Genomic DNA, 14,614 nt, shown 5'->3' with positions numbered 1-14,614 from the left:
CCTTTAACTGTCGGGCTTGTACAGCTTACAGCTGGTTTTTGTTGTGTGTGTTTCCTTTGGTGGGTTTGTATATTACATCCAGGTGCTGTATTTTTAAAGGTCCACCTGACAGGATACCACCACCCACCAGACCTCTGCCAACAGTGCCCCCACATCGTTCAGTCCCTCCAGCAGACCCTCGAAAGAATGACAGGCAACCTAAACCTCCCCGGCCACCCACTGGTGACAAACCTTCCTACCCCGGAGCCAAGCCCAACATCTGTGATGGGAACTTCAACACTCTGGCTATTCTTCGCCGGGAAATGTTTGTTTTTAAGGTAGGAGGCTGTGAATTCTTCAGTGTTACATCAAATGTCTACATTTCTGTTTTTTTCTATAAAGCAAACTCTCATTCATCATGACTCTGCATTCCCAGCCTGCTCACAGTTAGAAAGTTCAAGAAAAAAATTAAAAAATAAACATACACATGGCTGAAACATCTAGCAGGGGACTGCTGTAATGTTCTATTTTAAGAAAATACCCACGTCAGCCGAAACTGTAATGCCTCAAAATGTAAGGGTAAATAAATGTGTGTTATGGAAAGATAAAAAGTGTAAATCAATTAATGAATAATAGGGATGCTTTTGTTGGGAATGCAGCCATATGTCAACATACAGTAGATATTGTGTCTTCAGCACTTGTTCTTTTTCTTCATGAAATTATAATTTTAACTTTAAAATTAGATCTGTCATTTACAAAGGAAGTTTGTCATTGTGTTGTGGTTGCATTGAAACCACAATATTTTACTAAAGGTCTTTGCCACAAAATTCTTACTGCAAATGTGTCATTATTTATTTTCATTCATCTTCTTGGTCTGAGCTGAAAATGTGGTGTATATGCAACAAATTGAAATAAACTGAACTGAAAGGCAGTCTTTTAATAGAAGCACTTTTCTAAGGCTCATGGACATCAAAGGTATCTTTAGGAAGATGCTCTGCAGTATGGTTTCCAGAAGGCATTGAATGTTGAAGAAAAATTACAGAATCATTATTGCTCAGTCTCTTAAACCAATTTGATGACAGGTAATGTTGTGCAAAAATTTCAGAAACAAGCAATGAGATAATCTGTTTTTTTAAGTACTAATGTGTCAAATTTACTTAAGCAATGGGAAGTGTGAGATCTTTGTTTTGTAATTGTGTGATAGGATCTTTTTATCTCCAGCATTATAGGTAGAGAAGAAGGGTCTTTCATGTGACTAGATAACCATTTTCTCTTCAGTGTAAGTGCAAGGTAAAGGCAATGTATTTGTCCCAAAACATGAAGCTCCCAGTTAAATTTTGTTGTCCTTGCTGATAGGACTCATTTCTCCCTTATGTGTTTTCTTTTTATAGAACCTATTTTACCAGATAAATTTATTAGCAATGCTACCCAGGCTTTCACTTTCTTTAGCATATCTAAAAAAAACTTGTACAAATAGCTTTACATGAATTCATTCAAAATTATTGAGCTACCTTCACAGTCCAATGGACAGGAAATATTTTTCCCATAAACAGCTAAGGATTTTTGCAGCCTGGGGCTGTCAGCCCATTCTATTTGAATAGATGGTCTATGGTGAAACATTGGGAGGTCCTGAACCATCAGTCTTTTGTGAATAAAACTCAAAGGTTGAGGTAGAACCTAATTTTCTAACTTGACATTAAACAGGATATTAAAATACCTACTTCAATCTCATGTCATCCACCTGAAGAGCAATAGAACATATTCTCATTTAGTTTAGACATAAATCAATAAACTGAGAAATGCTGTTCCACTAATACAAAATTTCCTGTCTAGGCAAGCCTGTGTTCCTGGATGAATATATTCACCACTATTTATAATCACTCTTGTCTGGTCTGATTGAAAACAAATTAAGTTTCCTTCAAAAATGTTTGCTGCTTACTGCCTTAACACCACATATTTACTGTAAAGCATGTATGCTTGCTAGTGTGAAGACCGCATTTATGTTCCAAAATGAAATTTCCTTTCATGATCATTCCAATGAGGAAATATGATAAAAGTCTTTCAGAGAAAAATGATCAGTAACAGAACGCTTACATATTTCATGTATAGAGTCTGACTCCCCAGATGAAGTCAGTGCAATCACAAAAGCGATGTGCTAGGAAGGGAAGTAAGAGGTCACCTTTGTTGAGTTTAATTTCTTTAGGGTCCCACAGTTTCCCTTTTCTCCTCAGGATGCCTGGTAATATTACAACATAGCGTGCCTTGGGTTAGCATGCTAAGCAATGGCATTTGCCTAAGTATAGAGAATTTGAATTTGTAAAATGAGTGTCTTTGAATGCTTGACTTAGTGAGCCTTAAGTCTCTTGTTTTTTGCATTAATTTGCTAGTGAAGATTTTGTCTGCTAAAGGATTTTTATTAACTGTTTGAGATTTTTTTGAGGGGGAGCAGGGGTTGATGTATAGGGGAGGACTCCAAAAGGGGCAGAAAAGCAGAAGAGTTAGAAAAGTCAACTTTGCAGAATCCTGGGGTATGGGACAGGTTGTAAGGAAAAGCTCAGTATGTCTGAATGTAGCAGAAAAAAGGCAGGAATTAAGTCTTAGGAGGTGTAAACAGAAATAGGGGCTGATTACAGGGAAATCATCCAGCAAAGGAGGAAACCAAGCTGGAGGTTCTGTGATCTGTCACAGCAAAAATAACCCAAGCCTCTTTTCCCTTGCCCCTTAATGATAGTGCAAAGGAGGACTGGGAGGGCATGAGTGATGGGCTGAGAGCCAAGTACAGAAAGGTGAACAGGGGATTGATGACAGTACTGTACCAGGTGGAAACAATTAAAGAAGAATTATGACCTTCATTGGAAGAATTAATGCTGGATAGTTCCCAGATGAGTTAAATGAATAATGTTGGAGGCTGATCAAATTAAATCCTTTTCTTTCTTTGTCTTTATCCAGAGGTCTGTAATTATTGTGTAGTGGCAGATTTTACTGCCTCCTGAATGGAATGTATGCCATGTACTGATTTCAAGTTGAAAATAGCCAGGTTTTTTTCTCATGGGCAAGTCTCAAAATCAGGAGCTCAGTTTATTTAAATAATCCTTGAAATTGCTTGGGAACCTAGCCACACAGTTGAAGAATTTGAGCACTTTTGAATAATTAAATTCTAATTTAAGCATAAAACTGAAGCATGAAATCTAACACGTTGAGATACACTGTGAATTTTCATAGTCGATGACAAGCATTATTAATTCCAAGATTGTTTTCTCTTGGCTGTTGAGCTATTAGGTATACTTAAGAGCATCAGAATCTTAGAAACAAGTTCTACATTCAGTCAAATTTATGAGCTTTGTCTGTGGTTTTAAGACTGTCTGGCATTCTCAAATGGATATATCCAGAGTAAAACTGAATATCACTAAATGTAAAGAGAAAATGCGGTTTACACTTATCCATCTCTTTTTATTGTTTTGCCATCACTTTGACAAAGTAAAAATCCTAGAAACACTTGATAAAAATTGTTGGGTCATAGAGATGAAAAACAGGGGGACTGTTCTTGATCTAGCATAAATTAAAGACAAAAGTTAAGCAATTAACTTACTAAAAATTCTCCAATGATCATCAAATAGAATTATAATTTTGCAGATCAACTTTTTTTGGTAGGAATGATTGGATTTTAAAGAAAAGATTATTAAAAATGTCCCTGCCAGCTGTAAGGTTTGGGGACACAGTATGCCATGCTAGGAAAATGTTTGTTAAAATCAATACAATGTAACTATTGGTTTCAGTTGTCATCAGCTGATAAATACTGCTTTTATTTGGTTCATGCTTGAATTAGTATAAGGAACTATCAGGGCAGAATAATTTCTATGCCAAAATTCATGTGTGCCAAGTTTTATCTTTGGATAGCTTATTAACTTCTGTATTTATACTCAATGAAGTTAGTATTTTGCTGTCACACTCATTTCCAATCTTTTCTCCTGTTTAGTTAGAATTCCCCTGGGACACAGAAAAAAAAGCTGAAAATGGTTAAAAAGAAATTTCTTCCTTTTCTGGACAAGTTATGCAAAGTGTTATGACACTGTCTGCCTTTAATGAAAATCCTCTCTGCCGTTGTGTGTGGCAATATGTGGTGTCCAACAATACTGTCTTATTAACATCTCCTGAGAGTACCTCCAGGCTAGTGCATCATGAAAAGAAACCATTGTCTAAGGTTTGCAGAAAAGATCCATTAGTGAAGAAGTTTGCAGCATATACTTCCGCTTTCTTCCTGTGTCCTGTGCGATTCGCACTTAGTTCCATGGCAACAACATTACCTGTAGCTTTTCTTCAACAAAATGTGACTGCTGTCATTATCCTTTTCCTTTGCATTCTTTTCAATCTCACAGATTTTAAAAAAATCCTGCTTTCTTGAGCAAGTTGCATGTAGAAAAGTAAGTATATGTGGAATTTGTCCTTCATAAGCACCAAATTAGAGGGACAAGTTACTGTCATTTTTTTATGTGACACAGGTTTTTGTTTCACAGAAAAATGTTTCATAGAGATTGCACTGGTCCTTTGTTTAATGCAAAATCCCTAGGAAACAAATTAACGGATCCTATATGTTCTCTAATGGTTTTAGTATTCATGTTGGAAAAATCAACTCCTTGAACAGCAGCATTTTTTAAATACTCTCATATACTGTGGCGTTTGTTGAAATGTAATTTAAGTATTAGAAAAAGAGTTTATTCTGGCAGACAAATAGCATTTACAGCTCAGAGAAATGTCTTCTGAACATTGCAGATGGTAGAATAGGGAACCAGTTTGAGGAAGGCCTTAACAGACTGTAGTAATTTCTCCACAACTTGAAGAAATTTGTTTTCTGACTCTTCATCTGCTAAGAACCATTGTAAAAACATTTATGACATACCAAACAAGCCAAGGCAATTAGGCTGTAATTGCTCCTTGGCATTAGTTTAAACTGCAATTGCTTTCATACGTAACAGTATAGGTTCCATTTAATATCCCTCTTAGAACTGTGTATTTATATAGAGTATGCCATTAAACACGAAAGGGAAAAAAATCTGTTTCTTGATGTGAGGTAAACACATTAGAAACTTTTAAAATATTTTAGCATTGGCTATTTAATCTAATTAAAAATCTGTGAGACAGAGAGAAAATGCTACTAATAAAAACAGAGGCAAAGAAACAGCTATAGTATGAGACTTGATTTCACTGTATTTGAAAGCAGACTGTTTTTTCAGAGCTCTTGTGGTCTGTTTGTGTAGCTGGTTTTTGTCATGTCGTGCTGTGGGTGTCTGAGCTGTCAACTGCTGCCTGGGAAAGTTCAGCAAAGGATCCTGAGGAAGTAGACACTTTGTGATCTGAGAGGCAAAACCACTTAACATCTTAGCTATAAAATACTAGGAACAGCAATTCAGAAGTAGCTAAGTCTGCAGAGAGCAGACTCTTTTTCCTCTGTTTTTTGTATCATGTTAAGAAGAACAACTTGATGGAATTTGCCAATTTTGAACTAATCAGGGAAGGAGAGCTGCTTTAATTCAGGTAATTCAGTTTATATGTTGAAAAGGAAGGAGAAAAGTAGTGAAAACTCAGTGGGGATTTCAATGTATGATAATATACCAAGCTACCTGGAAATGTACATCATGGTTGTTTTATGAAAGAAAACCAAATTGTAGGATGTCAAGAAGGATAAAAGCCGGGACATGCTGGGATGTTAAAAAATCATAGCTTGTCTGTTTTTGATAATTGAATACTTTCACTGACAGATGTAAAAATATTCTCCAAATATTACCTCAGCCTTTCAATCTGCTTCTAAGCTAGGAAAGGTTTCTAGCTAACACATTTCACAGGCTTAAAATGGGAAGTACAATCTGTTCCTTACAGTGTGGAAAGTGGGTAGTATATTCCATCCAGCTGCAGAGAAATTTAGACAAAAATGTAATCACCTGGATAATAATTGTACTGGAATAGTTCTGTTCAAAATCCTTCTATTGTCTCTCTTTTAAAAAAAGTTGCCTTGAACTTTATTGCACATTTGAAAGATGGCAGCCCAGTCATCTTAGTCTCTAGCACCTACATGCATATCTGTATATATATGTAAATTTTATGTATACAAAATTCTAAAAAAATCATAACTCTATTTTTAGGGCTGTATTTACAAAGGTATCAGTATAATTAATATACGTCTTCTTGACACTTGCAAGCAACTTGAACTGATTAATAGTCTGTACTATCTGCCTAGTAAAATTCCCATTAGTCATGTAGTAGCCCATTAAGAAGTATAACCTTACCAGGATGTATGACTCAGTATCTTCCACAGGGCTTTAGATTTGCCAGGAGAGGGAGTACTATTTTTTTCCAAAAGGCTATGTTTTCGTTGGCAAACAGTGTGGTGTAAAAGGATTTAATCAGTAGTAGAGCAGATGGTACTGAGTTCCTCTCATGTCCATCATATGTGCTTTGCTTTTAATTAGATACAGTTTGTCCTCTGAGGCCAAACAGTTGCACAGTAAATGTGTTTCAGAGTTTTCAGAAGGGTAACCATCCCTTAGACACTGGTGTCTTTGACTGTGGACCCCATGAGAGTGCATCACACAAGTGTTTCATCTAATGGTGTGTTAGCTTGTTTATATGTAGTTGCTGACACCATCTTGACCCAAATAAACCCTCATATGCAAAATATATTATTATTTCTTCCCATACAACTTTTTGCATTACACAATTGTACCTGTCGCTTGACTATGTCCATACTACAAGTTTGCATTGCAGTACAGTTCATGAAGATGAGGTGGATTTAACAGCTGTGATGAGACATCACCTTGAACTTGAAAGCTAATATTCTGAATTTTATTTTCCTTGAGAGAATTGCAAGACAGATTATTTGTTTAATTTCAATTGAAACATGAGGAAAAACAATTGTCCCTTCTGCAACTTTTTGTAGAAGAAATATGTAGAACAGAAATATGAGCACTAAAAAGCCATAGCCTCCCAAATATTTCTGTCATTTATTTTCCTCACTTAACACCAAAGGAAGTTTCAAGTGTTTCTACGTACTCCCCTAAGAACCTTAGAGGTCCTTTCCAACCTCAACCATTCTGTGATTTTGTGAATGTGCTGAAATTTGACTGTTTCAACCACTCATTTTCCAGTAGCATTTGCTCCAGCTCCTTTGGAATATGGATGTCAGATGCAATAGCTAGTGAGATTTGCTCAGACTGTTTTGTGACTTCTTCATTCCAGCTCAGAAAAACAGACCAGGCAGAGGAGATTGGGGTATGTGGAAGGTACTCACAAACACGAATAAGAGAAGTGCAGGGGAGGGAATGTCCACCCTTTCTGTCTGTGTGAGACAGACACTCTGCTGCCTCCTTCCTTCCTGGGTCAGCTTTCAGAGGAAATCATCCTCCTTCCTAGGGTCAGGCTCTGAGCTAAAACGCTTTATTCAAAGGCTGACTTGGTCCAACCTCTTTGAAACTCTCACCATCTCATGATGAGCCATTAATACCCTCAAGGTGCACTCCCTAACCCAGAGAGTCCTCACAGATAAAAGGAGCACTTCAGACTCTTCAAGGGCTTTCAGAGAGAGTTGGACAGTGTGAGTTTAATGGGAATACTGGAGGGAATTGTGTGAATTATTGTACAAATGTGGTAGCAGGCTTTGGGACAATGTTTGAAAACTGTGGGCAGTTTAAATGTGAATCTAAACAAATTCTTATTTCTGATTTAGTTTTAATCTAATAAATACTGTAAAATGTAATACTAAATATTTGCAAACCATTGGCCACAATTCAAAGAATTAGTCATTCTTTAAAAACATTTTTTAAAATAGAGCAGAACTGAGAGAATCCGAAGCTCTTTGGTACTTGCTTTATGCGAAAGGATAGAGTGGGTCAAATTTTTATGTATTCTTTGGAAAGTACTTGTAAGTTGTATAAAAAAATAGAATTGTTACATTTTCTTGCTCCAACAAACAATGCTTGTATGGTGTTACTTGTGCATTTAGAAGGGCTATTGTTATTAGATGTTGAAAATAACTGTTCCTTTTTTCCTGCCCATATGACAAGAATTTGTTCTAAATCTACTTAAAAACTAAATCTACATTAAAAACTGTGTTTTCAACCACAAGTTTTATATACAACCGAATGTAAAGAATACTGAACAATTACGGTTCTTCATAACACTATTTGAAAAGAGAAAGACATAAAAATGCAGGTAAACAAATGCATGTGAAAATGCATCTAATTGCATTTATTTCTTGTGCATAGCTCAACAATAGACAGAGAATCTCAGTGTGGGGAATGTAAATGCCCTCAATGGACATTATCAATTGAAAAAGGACTAATGATGTCATTTAAAGTGGAAAGATGCAATCCTGGGGATTCTTCCCCTCACAGTTACAATGTTTGTTTCCCAAAGTCAGAGAATCCTGTGACCCTATTAATTTTTCACTTGTTATTTTAATGCAGTAAAAATGAATAACAGAAAGTTTTAACTGAATTCTAGTGTGCAAAAGGTATTTAATTTTGTAGAAATTGCCAGTTTTAGGAGGCTCAGTGTTTGAGTGTATTGATTAAAAATATTTCATTGGCAAGAGAATAGAAAAAAGCATTAGTGACAAAAAATAATTGCAAAAACTTGCAACAAGGAACAATCTAAAATTACATAGAGGCATATCTTCAATTTTGTGCCACCAGCAAGTGTTATCTTGTAATATTAACAATACATTTTAATTGAGGCTACATCCTAATGGAACCAAAGGGAGTAATTGCAAAAACACTTCAAGCACAAGGCTTAATTAAAATTTCTTGTTGTATAAAATTGTGGCCTTTCAACTAATTTAGGTAAACATTTTGGAAAACAATTTGAATGGTGTGTAATGTAGGTTTTTTCAAGCAGTTATTATTTCCTTATACTTTCTTAATCTTCATGTGCAGCCAAAGCTTTATATTCTAGCAGAATTTGTATATTTTTAATTTCTTTGATTTTTTTCTGTCCCTTTCAAGGGTTTGAAGGTCCACAATGTAAAAATTTGGCAGGGATTTAAATGCAAATAAACTAATCTCATTTGTTCCTCTGAATTATCCATTTCCTATGCAAAACACTGCACTACTAAACAGTTGAGATCTTAAATAATGTAAAACACATGTACGTTTATTTTTTAAAACACTATTCACACTCTTGGCAATTGAAAAATGACAAAAATTTATAACATAATTTACTTAAATTCTGAATTTCCTTCTCTTTTACAAGCTATAGCTCAAATATTTTCAAAGTGTTGCTTTCCTTGCCTATTGAGTGAAAACTTGGCCCAACTGAAAATAATGGTAAAAAACTCCACTGGCTATAACACACTGATGATTTCACGTGGTTTTAATTACCTTTGGCATGAGGCTATGAGGGACTGTGTATTATGAATAATACATATTAGGGAAAATCTAAAGAGAAACAACAGATAGGCTTATAATACCAAGTATATGAAATCAAAAACTGGTTTTGTATACAAAATCAAATTTTATTGTGCTGCATTTCCAGTCAATAAATAAAAAATTACACAGGGACAATTTTAATTCCTGATTTGATATATGTCTAAAGAAAATATCTTTACCAAGGTTAATAAGCTGTATTAGGTCAAAGTTTATACTTAATAATGGCAGAGTTCAATCTTTTCCCATTCTCTGTAAGACTGCACCAGCATTTGTCCTCAATCTTACTATGATGGAGCCTTTAATTTTGTGTTGAAGTGATGTCTGGCCAGCCCTTTATAACACCCACAGTCATTTACTGCTTTAAATTGTACATTTCCAGCTTATCTGTAATCAAATGTGGTTTAAGATATTGCATATTCACTATTAGAAATTCCTTCACTTTCTAGTTTCACAGAATCATAAATGACAAAATAGTTTCACAGACAAAATAGTTTCACAGTACTACAAGATTTAATCCCTGTATCTGAGCGACAGAGGCAGTGAGCAAAGACAATTGAATATCTATCTTTTTCATATTTGTGTTGTCATGACAGATGTTATTGTTAGCTGCTGTTTTCTGGATGTTTCACTCTTAATGGCCTGTTTTGCTCATTGGCCATTGCTGTGAACCTCAAAGCTGGGACACTAGAAATTATCACTGCCCACCCACTAATTACTGTGGGGAGCTACATTTACTTATCCTTGCCTCATAGCATTCAGAGTTCGATTTGGTGCCTAGATTTTTTTTCTTTTTGTTGTCAGCACAATATCAGAGAACACAAGCAATAAAATGAGAACAAAAAGTATATATTAGCCTCTTATCTTGCAGTGGCTTGAGTGCAAAATAACCCTCATACACTCACCTATGGACTCTCAAAGGAGAGAAAGGACTTTAGCACAGGAGCTACCAGGGCTCGTTGACACAGCTTTAAACTAGATTGGAAGGGGAAAAGCGACAAAACCAGTGATAAGCAATTGCCAGTGATAAATAGTAGGATGGCAGGCCAGAACTTGACAAAATAAGTGCTATTGAGAACCCTTGGGGCTGAAGCTGTCCAGAAATGTGGAGGACAATAAAAAGAGACTATAGTAAATGGGGTTGCATCAGGCTAGTGTCCAGTCACTAGTAGGCTTCAAATGACTCCAGACCAGTTCTCTTCTACACTTTCTCAAACAACTTGGACACAACTTGAAAGGATGCTGAGTAAGTTTGCTAGTGGCACTGTATCGGGAGGAGCTGATTACTCCACTTAGGGCAGAGAAGCCTTGCAGAGACCTCAACAAAATAGAAGGCTAGGCAATCACCAACCATATAAAGTTCAGCAAGGCAAAGGGCTGGATTCTGCACCTGGGACAGGGCAAACGAGGATTTATGTACAGATTCAGGAGCAAGATGTTGGAGAGAGCACCATGGAAAGAGTCTTGGGGGTCCTGGTTGATGGAAGGCTGAATCTGAGCCAGCAGTGCCCTGGCAACCAGGAGGGCCAACCATGTCCAGGGGTGGACTAGGCACAACATCACCAGCTGGGCAAGGAAAGGGATTGTCCTGCTCTGCTCTGCACTGGGGCAGCCTCACCTTAAGTGTTTACTTGTTATAGATATGCATATGTAGACAGAGGTGGTATGACCCTGAAATGGGTAGTGTAGTTCCTCTTCCACTTCCCCTACAAAAAATATATTAAGGAGTGAGATGCCCTCTTAAGAACCTCCTCTTCGTTAGAGCAGCTTCAGTATCTTATTTATGCATGAACTGTCCTAAACTACTGCAATCAGGAGGAAATATTTTAATTACTCCCTCTTTCTTGATTCCACCTGTGGTTCTGACATGACTCATCAGTGCACTCCAAATTCTTCTGGTTTCCTCAGAGATTTCATGCAATGTGCAGTGTGAAGAAGGCAGAGACAGGATAAGTGTAGCATGAGCACATACTGCATCTGCATGTAGGATCACATTAAATTGCATATATGTGCAAAACCGTGAAATTTACTTTCACGAATTATGAAGATTCAAGGGAGGGACATGTATATTTTGGGTCTTCAGAGGCATAATAAATGTCAATATGAGAGTCAATGAGAGAGCTGATTTCATGTTTTGTATTTCTGTATGTGTGTATGATATGTACATAGAGGTTTCCATCAGTTTATGCTGTGTCCTCTATCACTGACATCCCTCTTTCTTTACAACTGTAATGTTAATGTCACTGTTCCGTTTACTATACATTTCATTTATTCGTTAAATGTTTTATTTTTTTCCTCTTCCTTGTAAATATTTTCCTATCGTTAGTTGTAGAATCCCAGAATCAGAACAGTTTGGGTTGGAAGGGACCTTCAAAGATCATCCATTCCAACTCCCTTGCCATGGGCTGGGACATTCCTTTGCATATGGAAATAAACATATCTGCATATGAATTTATGGATGTGACAGAAATATGAAAATATAGGTGATATAGTGATAAATCATATAAAAAATAGTAAAATACTAAAATTCTTTCTAGTAAAAAGGTCACTGCTTAAAGGAAATGAAATCTTCCATTACATCTAGAAAAAAATGATTGGAGTACTAATTTCTGTGTTTCTACAGTATCAACAATAGATTTCTGATGTTCGATTTTGAATAATCCTGGTAGACATAGTTTGTCACTGCGTCTTTAAAAGCTTTTGACCAACAAGAGTGAATGACAATGACTTCTATTTTATTTCCACATTTATTTCCACAGACTTAGAAGCTTCCTTTAGCTGAAAATTATGCTAAGTGATCTCATAGATATGCCATAGTTCACAAGACACAAACTTATTAATGTAGCTGCACATTATGTTTTTTTACCAGGTGAATCTTTCTCTACTCTATTTGGAGTTTTCTAATCTTCATGCTTCACCAGGAATATCTACCTGAAGTAATGAAATTCGAAATAAGTATTTATGGTTTTGGCTTATTAATATTTTCTCCATTTTACTTCTTTCAATGTTTTTGCTGCCTGCCTCTAGAAATTTTTGGTGAAAAGTTATACTCTCTCTTGGATTATCTGTAACTTTTCTGTATCAGGGCCTCAATTCTATGCTTATTTAATACCCCATATCTTTTGGGAATAAGAAATTAAGAATGGTAGTTGAGTTTGCTCTACTGTGACCTTTCTGTTTTCCACGGAGTGCTTGAGTCATTACAGAGAGCCTGATGACTCAGACATATTTTTTGTAGTTTCTAAAATCTTCTGCTCACCTCCAGCAGACAGTGAAGCATCATACTGTGAGTGATAGAGTGATAAGGGTAGACAAGTAGAAAAAATCCCCAAATTATTCTGATTTCATTGCAGTAGTGGGTCTGTTTTGCTTGTCCTGAATGATTTTCACACGTTTATATGTGAAGTTACAAAAGAAATATATACACAAAAACCCCACTACTCTTTATTCTCTTTTCATAGACCAGGATGGATAGCAAAAATAAACTATGAACTACTCTGGAAAAAAATCTTTAATTTTTCTATTGCATCCTTGGTGTGGTACACTTGGTCTTCTTCAGGAAGGAAATTTCTGTTTCTGTGCTATTGTTAATAAGACAATATAGTTTCATGATAGGAAATACTGTGCAGCTGGGAAAAGAATCTTGAAAATACTGTTATGCTCATATTCTCTCTATTCATAGAAAATTTCCCATGTTTTGAAATCTTTTTGATAGTTTCATTAAAGGGAAAAAGGTTGTTCACAGTTATTGATTTTTTTTTAATGAAATGGTAAAAGAGGTTGCAAAAGGATGGAATAAAAGTGAGGAGTATGACATATAATATCAAAGATTATTTGGGTGATGGAGAGAGTTGTACAATTAGTGTTACTGAGCTTTCAAATATATTAAAGGCTCATATGTTTGTCAGATTTAAGCTAGTAAAGTGTCATAGAAAATAATAGGTTATATAGTTTCCCAAAGAGTGCATCAAAAGTGGAATGAGTTATTGGAAGAGGAAGACCGAGAAGTAGGTGCTGGTCAGTGCAAAAGAAGATTTGACTCATTTGAACATTATGTTCATCACATGTCCACAGCTACATATTAAACCTTTTTTATCTCTTTTCATTGCTTCTCTTCTATGTACCGCCTGATTTTAAAGATGATGTATAAAGGATCGCTTGCTTGTATCATATTACATAGACAGATACATGTATTAATAAAACTGCGATTTTTTTTTTTTTGCATTTGATTAATCTTTGTTAGAATATTTGCAGTTTAAATATAGAATACTTCAACGGAACACTTTTTTCTTAGTACCAGGAGGAAGTTTTTCAATTCTAACCAAGAAAATTGGTAGGTCTTTTGGGCATAAAAAATGCCCAATTTTCTTATCTTTCCATGGTGCAGAACACACCACCGCTCCATGAATTCATGGAATTCATTGCTTTTATGTTAACTTCCTATGGGGAAGGGCAACAGAACTGGGTTCAAGAAAATTTACAGATGGTTCTATAGTCTCAACGTACAGTCACTACTGAAGAAATAAACCCTCAACTGCTCTATGAAGGCTTAATGTTGATCATGTGGATGAAAGGTTTTGTGGGGCACTACATGAGCATGTGCTGATACCTAGAGAGCATTAGCAGGAATTTGAACGTTCCAGAGATTCCTGGCTGCAAGCCTAGACTTTATTTTGCTTTTTTTATGTCTGTCTATTTGTTTCTTCGTATTGGATCATAACCATGTGGCAATGGGAACATTTTGTAGTGTCTCAGTTTAGTTATTTGGACAAAATCAGAATTAATTAAAAAGCTCAATTCAGTTAGGAATTACAGAAACCTGTCCAAATGGAGATTGGTTTTATTTATTTATTTATTTTTATTATTTAAAAAAAATTTTGTATGTTCAATTGGTAAAGATAAAATATTGATTACCTGAGTTGTCACCATTTATATATATTGTGGGACAGATCAGAAAAAGCAATATCATCTCCAGCTGCATCCTGCATCATAGTGCAAGGTCTATTGCTGTAATACTTGAAATCTGAAGAGATACAGAGGACAAGTTCTCACGTGGAAGATTTACCAGGAGGAGCCAAATACTCTTTGAAAGTATATGGTGGAGATATAGTACACGGTAACCATCCAGAGAAGGTCCAGATCAACCCATGGTCTTGTTAGAAGTCTCTAAATTTGCTGAGTTTCATGTAAAATGTGAGATCTAATGTACCTCAGTCACTGGT

The 14,614-nt window shown here is 35.9% G+C and overlaps 1 protein-coding gene across 3 annotated transcripts in view; it reads left to right on the top strand.

The window, feature by feature from the left end:
• MMP16 (matrix metallopeptidase 16) overlaps window positions 1–14,614 on the top strand; it is a 181,116-nt gene that overhangs the window by 130,052 nt on the left and 36,450 nt on the right. For all 3 annotated transcript variants that reach the window (XM_033065315.1, XM_033065324.1, XM_033065329.1), the window contains one exon: window positions 100–317. In XM_033065315.1, coding sequence (XP_032921206.1) covers window positions 100–317 — 218 coding nt within the window. The remainder of the gene's footprint in view (window positions 1–99; window positions 318–14,614) is intronic.

Source organism: Catharus ustulatus, chromosome 1 (genome assembly GCF_009819885.2).
Source record: "Catharus ustulatus isolate bCatUst1 chromosome 1, bCatUst1.pri.v2, whole genome shotgun sequence".
Classification (NCBI taxonomy): Eukaryota; Metazoa; Chordata; class Aves; order Passeriformes; family Turdidae; genus Catharus; species Catharus ustulatus.
The sequence above is the reverse complement of the archived record's forward strand: the minus strand, read 5'-3'. Positions and strand labels throughout refer to the sequence as shown.